General features: G+C 43.2%; 6 protein-coding genes across 6 annotated transcripts; all 6 read left to right on the top strand.

Annotated features, from left to right (window-relative positions):
* Positions 1-3,300, top strand: TM35_000041700 (putative zinc finger protein; the record flags this gene model as incomplete). The annotated part of the gene is made up of 1 exon (XM_029022364.1): positions 1-3,300. The coding sequence occupies one exon, from the start codon at positions 1-3 to the stop codon at positions 3,298-3,300; it is 3,300 nt and encodes a 1,099-aa protein (XP_028886022.1).
* Positions 3,301-4,312: 1,012 nt separating this feature from the next.
* On the top strand, positions 4,313-5,167 carry TM35_000041690 (uncharacterized protein; the record flags this gene model as incomplete). Its single annotated transcript, XM_029022363.1, has 1 exon — positions 4,313-5,167. One exon carries the CDS (start codon positions 4,313-4,315, stop codon positions 5,165-5,167), a length of 855 nt encoding a protein of 284 aa, XP_028886021.1.
* Positions 5,168-5,559: 392 nt separating this feature from the next.
* On the top strand, positions 5,560-6,564 carry TM35_000041680 (uncharacterized protein; the record flags this gene model as incomplete). The annotated part of the gene is made up of 1 exon (XM_029022362.1): positions 5,560-6,564. The coding sequence occupies one exon, from the start codon at positions 5,560-5,562 to the stop codon at positions 6,562-6,564; it is 1,005 nt and encodes a 334-aa protein (XP_028886020.1).
* A 278-nt stretch (positions 6,565-6,842) lies between these two features.
* TM35_000041670 (uncharacterized protein) lies at positions 6,843-7,493 on the top strand (the record flags this gene model as incomplete). Its single annotated transcript, XM_029022361.1, has 1 exon — positions 6,843-7,493. One exon carries the CDS (start codon positions 6,843-6,845, stop codon positions 7,491-7,493), a length of 651 nt encoding a protein of 216 aa, XP_028886019.1.
* Positions 7,494-7,872: 379 nt separating this feature from the next.
* Positions 7,873-8,928, top strand: TM35_000041660 (putative phosphatidylcholine:ceramide cholinephosphotransferase 2; the record flags this gene model as incomplete). The annotated part of the gene is made up of 1 exon (XM_029022360.1): positions 7,873-8,928. One exon carries the CDS (start codon positions 7,873-7,875, stop codon positions 8,926-8,928), a length of 1,056 nt encoding a protein of 351 aa, XP_028886018.1.
* A 668-nt stretch (positions 8,929-9,596) lies between these two features.
* TM35_000041650 (uncharacterized protein) lies at positions 9,597-10,439 on the top strand (the record flags this gene model as incomplete). The annotated part of the gene is made up of 1 exon (XM_029022359.1): positions 9,597-10,439. The coding sequence occupies one exon, from the start codon at positions 9,597-9,599 to the stop codon at positions 10,437-10,439; it is 843 nt and encodes a 280-aa protein (XP_028886017.1).
* Between the last annotated feature and the right edge of the window lie 640 nt (positions 10,440-11,079).

Genomic DNA, 11,079 nt, shown 5'->3' with positions numbered 1-11,079 from the left:
ATGTCTTCTAGCGACAAGGAAAGGGACACAGCGGAGAGAAACATGCCGCCGTTGAATGCCGCGGATGAAAAGCAGGTAGAGCGTGCGGCGGCTGTGGCTGCTGGTAATGGTAATGATGGTAATGCTAATGGTAATGCTGATGGTAATGATAATCGTGGGGACTCCGGTGATGGGCCCGTTGCCGAGGAGGAGAATAACGACCACACACCGGCCGTTCTTCTGCACATTCGACAGAACTTTGGTGTCATGTCACGTGTGTTGGAGCGTGAGGTGTTCCGACGTGGGCTGATCAATAGTAGCGTGGAGGAGATGTACTCAGCCTTTTTTCTGATAGCGGGTCTGCTAATAGATATCCTTAGAAGCGAAACGGATCCACGCGCACTACGGGGACAATTAGTGGATATGTTGTTCTCTATTATGGAACCAAACTACGGCGCTGATCATACCCGAATGTTGGGGGCTATAATTGAGCAAGTTGCGGATGATGTATTCTTGTTTCAAGCTATTCTCTCTTCAGCTGCACTAGATGCGTTGGTCCAACGCGCTCAAGGATACATGAACCCCCAAACCTCACGCTCTGTTGGGGCTGGTATAAGTGGTGGTGTCTCTGGTAACTATAGCGGTGTGCCAAATGAAAATGTGCGTGGCGCGCAGACAAGCTACAACACCCCCGCAAACACCAACACAATGGCAACAGCGAATGCTTCCAGCAACACCGCCGCCACCGTGCGTCCCTCCTACGCAGACTACTACAAGGAACGGCGAATGGAGCCATCAGGCGATCTAAAGATTGTTCGTGGCCCTAATACATACACGGAAAGCAATAATGCGCCAGTTTCCAGTCAACCAGAGGAGGATGTGATGCCAATGGCAAATTCCGGTTGGGTAAATGCACAGAGAAAACAACTTGCAGATCACGACCGTGACGCATCTGTTCATCTACAGCAGCAACATCATCATCATCACCACATACATCATCGCGTCCCCTTTAACCAGTACCCCCAACAACGGCATCAAATTCCTAATGTAGCCCACCACCATCAGGTGGTAGTAGGGAGTGGTCCATTGGGATTACAACCACAACATCAGCAGCAACATCAAGAAAACCCTCAAGGAGAGCCATTCCCGCGTCTACCATTACCGCAGGGACCTCACAAAAGGGTTATGGATCGTATGCAGCTTAATACACAAGAGCCTGATGAACCGCATTCACGTGGTCTGGTATGGCCTGGTGCACCGTCTTCTACTGGGCCACAGCAAGACTCCATGACAGTACCGCAGCCTTCTTATCATACGCCGAACTCACCACCGACCCCAACACCACATTTAAATCATCATCCCCAGCACCATCATCATCATCATCATCTGTTGCAGCATCCTCATCAGATTCATCATCAGCTTCAACATCAACATCAGCTTCAGCATCAACATCAGCAACAACAACAACAACATCAACAGCATCATCAGATTCCATCCCCGAATTCACCAACGCGCTCCAGACCTCTCGTACAGCATCGACATTCTGTTACACATTTTGTGCCACCAGGTTCTATGTCAAAGCCACTGAGTCCACAGTCTACTGCGCAGGTAACTCCACAGTTAACACCACAACCACCGGCAACAACACCTCTTCCAAATTCTCAAAGGGTAGTGGTTCATCATCATCATCATCATCATCTTCTTCACCAACAGCACCACCACCACCACCACCAACAACAACAACAACAACATCAACAACAACAACAACAATCGCCGCTTCCGCATGAACTTCCACTTCAACACTCGATAATGCCAAGAGTGTCTACCCCACCACACTCATCTTATCAAGTTATGAAGCATGAACCTATAGCCCCACCTGAGCCGAAACCGACAACTACACATAACGTTGAAGCTGCAGCAGCAACGACAGGAGCGCCTATTAGGCCTCATTTTCATCATCATATTTCTGCCCACCCTATTAGGGTGCCACCTCCGGCATCTCCTCAAACGAATGCACCAGCTTCAGTAGGAGGAGGAATCTCAGTGGGAGTTGGTGGAGGTGGAGGAGAAACGAGTTCACATGGTGGACATGGATTGATGATACCTACGCATCATCATTCAATTCATCACGCTCAGCCGATACGAGCGATGATGCCACTACCACAACAACAACAACAACAACAATATCGACATCCGACATCATCAGCTGCTGCTCCTATGTCTATTGATGCGCTTAGCGACGAAGATATGAACTGGACATCATCTCAAGCGACCTCAATGCATTCAGGAGTACATGAGCTTCGTTGCTTCCTTCGCAATCATATGGTACCTGAGAATGTCATCAACGCACTCGTTAAGACATCTCTTACATTAGAGGATTTAATGTCAATCCCACGTGAAATATTTGATGAGCATATTAAAAAAGAACTTGTTTCTGCTAATCATCGGGAATTTGTTTGGGCTATTTTGCACCCCAACGAAAAACCACTATCTGAGAAGGATGGTCCTGAGATGAATGAATTACGAAACTTTATTCACAACAATGCTATTCACAATAATATGTCACAGGATGGAGAAGAAGAGAACTCAGCGAGTAGACGCTCTCGTCCAAGCAAAACGGTGCTTCAAGTTCCCCAACCTAGAACATCTCAGAGTAAACAGCAACAACAACAACAACAGCAACAGCAACAGCAACAACAACAACAACAACAATCTGGTAAAGGAGGTGAATGTAAGGCAGTCATTTGGCTTTCAGGTGTTACTACTACACAAATGCCGAGTGTTCTGGAAGAGGTTTCTAAATATGGTAAGGTGCTACAGCATGGGACATCTTCCCAAAGGCCTAATTTGGTGTACTGTAAGATGGGAGATCACAAGAACGATTTGCAGATGGTTCGTAAAATAGGATCTGCTGTTCTGGAGGAATACTATCGAGTGCCTCCTGGTGACATAGCTGACGGAATTCCGGCAACACCAACAAGTCGTCCTGATGAAGCTGAGGACAGTGCCACCAATAAGGCGCGCCATAAGGTAAGTGGAAACACTCACCCCTACCCACAACAGCAGCACCAAGGCAATCCCCATCGCAGTAGCTTTGGGGAAGGAGATGAAGAAGATATCGATGCTGAAGAGGCCAGGAATCACCGCAAGAGTTTGCGACACACCAGAGGACGCGGCCGTGGCGGACACCACAGCTACCACTCTCATCGTCACAGTGACGGAAGTAGTCAGGCGTTATGCAGATTTTTCACTAAAGGTACGTGTAGAAATGGGGATCAGTGTCCGTACATTCATCCGAAAGCAAACTCAAGCCGTTCGTGATAAAAGAAAAAGAAAAAGGGGGAGAACAAGCGCAGAGGAAGAAGAAAAAGAAAATTGAAGGAAATCTGAGTGCGAAAATGGAGAAATATATTTATATCCATAGCTTTATATGTACGTTTTTTGTTCATCCCCATCCAAAGCTGCGTTTCTCCTGGTCGTATTTTGTTTGATTGTATGCTCCTTTTTTACTTCGCATTTCAATGCGTCATACACTATATTCGCTTGTTGTTGGCGAAGGTGTAAGAGGGGGAAAGGCAATGAAGTGCGAATTCATGGTTTTGGTGGTTCCTGAAGGTAAGGGCATGGGATGGAGTAGTTCTCTCTATATATTATATATATATGGGGGAGAGTAAACGCGTGAAATGGATGTGGACGACGGATAGGCCTGACCTCTGTGCGTGGAGAAGAACAAGGAAAAACAAAAAAAAAAAAAGAGAGAGAGAAAAGAAAGAAAAAAAAAATGCGAGAAGGTATTAAAAAAAAAAAAAATTAACTGCTATTGTTGTTTTTTTAAGGCACGAAGGATATCCTGAAGGAAAAAGAAAGAATGCATTGAAATGCAAAAAAAGAACAAAAACAAAAAAAAGACGTCAGTGATACTGTAATCCTTTCGTAGCATAAACGAAAACAAACCAACTACAAAAAAAAATCATATATTAATTTATCAGCGACAGGAGGAATATTGTGCGTTAGAAAAAGGATGAGAAGATAGAAAGGAGACTTCGATTCCTTTCTGTTGATGCTCGAGGTTTACACGAGCACTTAAGCTGTGATTGTTGTTTTTTTTTTTTTTTACTCTACACTTTTTCCCAATTACTCCTGTTCCTGTTTTTTTTTTTTTTTTTTTTACTCCTGTTCCTGTTTTTTTTTTTTTTTTTTGTGTGTGTGTGTGTGTCTTCAATAACCATTGTTGATCTTTTTGGTGAGTGGTGTGCTCTACTATAGGTAGAAAGGCGAGTTTAAAAGAAAAAAAAAGTAAAAATAGGATAAACGATCATTATATCAAGAGAGAATGAGTACCACCACATTGGCTAAACCGTGGGAAAATATGAACGGAACACCACCGTCCAGTCCGGTAACCCCTGGGACAGAACAAATGGTGGCACGAAGTCCCACTACAGGAAATGTGAACAGCCCTGCATTCCCAGTTGTCTCATCACCGACAACAACAGCAACAACAGCAGGTACAGTAGCAGCAGTAGTGCCACAAAATTCCACGGGAACTAGCAGCTCCCACCAGGTTGCATCTACAAATAATCTCACGGATTACTCCAATCAGTACGCATCGAGCTATGGATCTGGAATGGGTTATGGTGGTCTTGGCAGTACTTATGGTGGTCTTGGAATGGGCAGTATGTATGGTGGACTTGGTATGGGAGGAATGTATGGTGGTCTTGGTATGGGAGGTATGTATGGTGGTCTTGGAATGGGAGGAATGTATGGTATGGGAATGGGAATGGGATTGCCGGAAGATTTTCAGCGTAGTCAGATGACATTCATGCTGGTGGGGCGTCTTTTGGAGATGTGTGGAATGTTTGCAGGTGTAATTCAAATGACCTTTGGAAGTGCTCTTCAGTTTATGGGGAATTATATTGGAATGAGTCAACAGTACAACCAGCTGAAATGTGGCAGGTACAAGGATGAAAACGGTCAATGGGTACAAGTGCCTCAGAGAATAACAGGTGGAAAAAGTGGCTTGCGCACCTCTCATGGCCGAAGATCTCTCAAAAGGAAAGAAAAAGGAAGAGGAAAGTGGTTTGCTATTCTAAGACGACTTGCATTCTTGATTCTGGCTGTTTTACTAGCCAAAAAACTCACGGGTTGGTGGGCTGCACGGCAATTATCCAGACTTCATGGCCCTAAATAAGGGGTCAACGTTAATGTTTATTTCACGTGGCTGTGTAGGATTATCCTTCAACTGCACTCTAGAATGACTGCAAGCACTGTGGGAGAAAAAAAAAAACAGTATATATATATATGTGTGGTTTTTTTCTTCTTTTTTGTTTTCTTCGATAATAAAGAAGAAGAATATAAAAAGGTGGTCTACCCACCATCATTGTCAAAAAATCTACGGATGGTGCCGTATTTTTATTTTTATTATTAATACCTCTGGTTTTTCATCTAAACCAAATATTCCTTTACCTCTTTTTTTTTTTCTTTAAACTATTTCTTCTCCCCTTGTCTCTCTTCATTTCATTTCTTTTTTTTTTTTCTTTTTTTTTCTCTTGAATGGTGCGGTAAAGATAAGAGTAAGGTGAAATGGCACGGGAACGTCTGTATGCCGCTGGGCGAAACATTCTACTCCCACTTGGTGGATTTGTTACTGGTTGGGTGACATATCGTGTTGTTGAGGAAAAAGGACTTATTGATGAGAGTTATATTCGACAGCTCCGCATGGCAAATCTCAAGATGCAACTTTACCTACAGCAAAACGTTCTCCCTGTTACATTTACAGAAAAGTATTGTTATCCTGAAGATTTTTTGAAAACAATGATTGAACGTCTTTCTAGTGATGCTGCTGACGAAGAACGCTGGACCTTTGAACAAGTGCTGAAGGAATGTGCTGTATCTGATCAAATTGCGTGGCTTGAAGAGCATGTGACGTATGATATTCCCTATTTTTATATTTCAGATCTCTTTAACAGTTGGTGTAGCCTACATCGAAACCTCTTCATTTCTGAAGATGAAAATGGAAAGGAGGAAATCCAACTAGCAAACAAGGTTGCTAATGGGGATTCCTTTCTTTCAGAGGTACTCTGTAATGGAGTAGTAGAGAAAACACTGAGTGGAGTCCTTCCATATGATGTCGCCGTGCGTACACTGTGTGTGCTTGCGGTAGGCCACAAGGACAATGCTCGGTTGCTTTCAAAATTAATATCATCTGAAACTATTCTTGAACGATATGAGGACTACGTGTCGGATCTCAGCAAACGCGATAAATTGTCTGGTGATGTGATTCCTTTAACAGAGGTGGGTGCCGCTACGCTGGAGCTCCTGCGTGTGATGAATGCTGTCACTCTTCAGCAGCAACAGAAACGGTGGAGCTGGTGGCCCTGGCGGCATACGGCTGGTGATGGGAGTAGTCATAGTAACAGTGCGTACCCGCTGGCAGCGCAATTAGAGAGAGAACGATGGTGCCGTTGCTTTGGGGAGATGCCGCCAGGGGTGGCGACGGTGTGTAGTGACGGGAGTCTTCTTTTTGCAGATGCACTGACGGAGTTATTCAAGTGTCGCAGTAAAGAAGAAGTTGTTGGCGCCGCGTAGGTGAGGGGAGAATATTTTTGTGTACTTGTATTTTGTTTTGTCGTTACGTGGACTGTTGTGCTTGTGGTGGTAATTGTTTATTTCTCTGTTCTCTCCCTCTATTTTTTGGTGCGTTGTGATTTGCTTTTTGGTGTGGAGTGGGAACGCGGGAAATCTCAGTCTTGTGGGTTTATTATTATTATTATTATTATTATTATTATTATTATTATTATTATTATTATTATTATTATTATTATTATTTTTTTTTTTTAATCCTTTCTCTGTTTATTTCTTTTGCAATGACTTGCAGTTGTGCTTGGAGTATTTCTTATCTCCCAACAATGACGGACACCGACGCTGCCGCTGTGCGTATGCATGTAAATGGATGTCTGATACGCTACGGTCATATTATACCACTCGTCACCATGTTTGTCTGCATTGTGTTGGCGGGAACAATAACGATTGTGCGGGAAGTGCGGTTCGAACGCTCAGTTACGAATAGTACTCACAACAATACTAACAATCGTACTATAACACGACCAAAAGAAACAGAAACAAACACTAGGACGGCAACAGTATCAACAACAACAACAGGAACAAACACTGGTACAGCAACAGTATCAGAAACAAGATCAGAAACAAACACTAGGACGGCAACGGCATCAGCAACAGCATCAGCGACATCATCAACAAGATCAGGAACAAACACTAGGACGGCAACAGTATCAGCATCAACATTAGGAATAAACACTGGTACAGCAACAGCATCAGCAACAAACACCAGGTCAATAGGAACAGGAACAGGAAGAAACACCAAATCAGAAACGGTAACGGCAACAGTTACACCTACAACAACAGAAACGAATATTATAACCCGTGGAGATGAAAACCAAGACATGCCAACGCGTACTGTAACGCAGACAATAAATGATCCAAAAATGTCCAGGTGATATCACTGTACAAACTGCATAATTCTTGCTTTTTTTTATTTTCTGTTGTATAGAATCGAGTGCAAAATTGCTTTTTTTTTGTCAAGTAACTTGCTACCTTTTTTTTTTTTTTCTTCTCTTGTTTGGTTTTTTTTTTTTTATGTTGTTGTTTTGTTGCCAGTAGTTTTCCTTTATTGGCATCTCCGCACGTTCCGTGGTTCGCACCCCCTCGTTTTCCATTTTTTTTTTTTTCCTCTTTGTAGACCCACTACTACCTCTGTTATTACGATGACTACTAGTGTTCTGTGTTTCCATTTTCAATTCTCGTTCTCTTTTCCTACTGTTATTATTATTATTATTATTATTAATGGAGTAAGTAAGGTTGGTCACACGCTGCCAAATGCGGCTCAACTGGCTGTACCGCCCGCTACCCCTAACCACACAGGTACTGCGTCTCATTCCCGTCTTTCTCGCATGTGTGATTCTCCTCGCAGTTGCGCTGATCATCACGAATGGTCGCATGCCGGACCCGAAGATTGTGCGTCCACTGCCGGATATTGGATTTGAGATCTTCCCAAAGGTTGGATGGCTAGAGAAGCTCACAGATGCCTGCATTGCCCTCCTCAACGTACTAAGTGTGGTGATTCTGTTTAAATTATATCTATTACACCGCAAAGACGCTGGTATGGAGGATCTGCATTTGCCGTTCAAAGTGCCGTTTGTTAGTCGTTTTGTCTTCGGAGTGTGGAGTTCAGGGATTGTGGACAAAATGCCGTATCGTGATGTGCATCTCATTGCATGTGTGCGATTTCTCGCATCATATTCCATTATGCTTATCTTTCGCGCACTGGTGATTATCATGACATCATACCCAGCAACAGATAATCACTGTCAGAATCCTGTTCCTATCACTAATCCGCTTAAGAATATCTTTCTCACCGTCGTTACGCTAGGATCTGGTTCTATTCACTGTGGAGATCTCATGTTCAGTGGACACACCATTATTATCACACTTAACCTTATGATACAGTGGACATATGGACCATTGATCCACTGGTTATTCCGACCCGTAGCGTGTATTATTGTTCCCTTCAGCTTCTATTGCATTATCGCATCACGTTCACACTACACGGACGATATCCTCGTCGCTTTTTACGCAACCATTACAACTTTTCTCGCTATACCACACAGACCAAAAGGGGTTCCTTGGCAAATGAATATTTTAATTGGATGGTGGCCTTGCTGTGGTGCGAACGCATTACCGCAGGATTTGGATGATCAGAGAATTGTGATCGTTACTGAAGAGCCTATATTAGAGGAGAGACATGGTAATGGAAAGGTAAGTACGGATGTGATAGGAGAAACACTTACTACACCAATTATGACAACAAGCGTGGAAATAGAAGGAGAGAAGAGGGCCGAAAACAAAGAGGGCACTACCCCGCGTGAACAATAACGCAGAACAGTATAATTAAATTATATTGATAAGTACATATTTTGCAATGCATTTTCGGTTTTTCTTTCGTTTTTTTTTTTTTTTTTCTTTGCAGATCTAGAGGCAGGACTCATAGTAACTGGATTTGTTTTTATTATTGTTATAAGATTCTCCCAATTTTTTTTTTTTCTTCTTCATTGTGATCGTGCATGTATGAAGAGAATGGGGTGAGCACCGAAGGAACTTCACTTATTCGTTTTGATCTGAACGACGGTGATAACAGTGGTGTCTGTGTGTGTGTGAGTGGGTGTGGTTATGATGCTTTAGCCGTACTCCTTCATGGATGCCTACAGCTACATATTATTTCTAATAGTTTGTTATTGTTACTATTTATTGTTGTTCGTTATGATTGTTTATTATTAGTAGTAGTAGTATTATTATTACCATATTTTTTATTCTTGTTTATTCTTTCTTTCAATCTTGTGATTGTATTGCGTTTTATTTGCTTTTTATTTTTATTTTTTTGATTTCCAGCAGTACCCACTCGTCTGCTTCGAGAGAAAAAAAAATCTTTAAAAATACACAAAAGCACAAATACGCCGTAAGAAAAAATAAAATAAAACAAAGAAAATAAAAAGAAAAGAGTAAGAAAGCAAAGAAAAAACAGAAAAAAACACAAACCAATCATTATGCTCCCCACTACTACTATGACCGCACCCCGTGTGAGTCACGGCGCGAAGACCATCCGCCGCTACCGCCACGATCCCTACGGGGCCCGCGTGTTGGAGCCCCTCCCCGCCGTCGTGGCCGCCGCCCCGTCCCTCCCGCACTCCGCCTCCCACTCCTCCTCCTCGTCGGCCTCGACGCCCTCGTCGGCGCCGGAGGGCCTCCCCGCGCGGGAGATCCTCCCAACGGTGGGCGGCGCGGGGGCGACGGTCGTGTACACCGGCGTCGTGGCCTTCAAGTACGGCGGCAGGGAGTTCACCACCACCGCAAGGGTGCAGGTCGGGGACGCCATCGTCGTGGACGGAGACCGCGGGGAGGATCTGGGCTTTGTGCAGCGCGTTACCGCCCAAACTATTAACAGTAACAATAATAATAATTTACCATATGCTGGGGAACGCGTACGCCGCATTGCCACCGCAGAGGATCTCCAACAACACCACGCACGAGCTCAGAAGGAGGAGGAGGCACTCTGCACCATGCGCGTACTCGCAAAGCAGGTGAAGTGCCCAGCGTTTATTCAGGATATCATGTACCAGTTGGATAGCCGCAAGATAACAGTCATCATCGCCAGGGAATCCCGCTCGTATGTTGATTTCCGCCGCCTGCAACGGGCAGCCTTTGACGTATTCCGCTGCCGTGTCTGGTGTGAGTACCTGGATGAGATCGCCATGCCGCAATTAAGTGGTTCCTGTGATGCTGCGGTTTCTTCGGCTTTTCAATTACCGCTGCAGCGTCCATTGTACGGAAGGCGATCACGCTGCCCAGTGTTAATGCCAGATACTCGTGATATGATTGCCCAGGCGTAAATAACGATTTCCTCTTCTTTTTCTCCCTCTTCTTCTTTTTCTTTCTCCTTGTATGGATTTCGCATACGCACACATACCGACAAATAGATACCTGAAAAGGAAAAGAAAAGAAAAAGAGGATGTACTGGGTGGTCTTGGAATGGATGTTTTTTTTTTTTTCGTTTTTCCCCCACCTCATATATATGCACACGAACACACACATACACATACACTTACATAGCATACTTATATATATATATATATATATACGTCTTATTTCTTTCTGCACTGTTTAACTTTCTTTCGTTTTTTTTTTTTTTCTTGTCGAGCAAATTAACCTTGGTAAAGACAAGATTAAAAAAAAAAAAAGAAGAAAGAAAAAAATATAAAGAAAAGAAAGGGAGTGAGTAACCCTACTTTTCTTGGACTTAACAAGATAGGTGTAGCAACGACTCTTTTATTAGTCCGTACTCTATAATGTTATAGTTCCTTTTTTGTTGTTGTTTGTATTTTTCTCCGTGATGGTTAAGCAACAACATAGCCATATCAAAATAGTGTGAGTCTTTTGAGTGATAAAACGAAAGAAATAAAATCAAATTAAAAAGATATATACTTACTATATATGAAACAAAAAACTGAAAAAAAAAAAAAAAAAAAAAAA

Source organism: Trypanosoma theileri (assembly GCF_002087225.1).
Source record: "Trypanosoma theileri isolate Edinburgh chromosome Unknown TM35_Tth_4_V1, whole genome shotgun sequence".
NCBI lineage: Eukaryota > Euglenozoa > Kinetoplastea > Trypanosomatida > Trypanosomatidae > Trypanosoma > Trypanosoma theileri.
The sequence above is the reverse complement of the archived record's forward strand: the minus strand, read 5'-3'. Positions and strand labels throughout refer to the sequence as shown.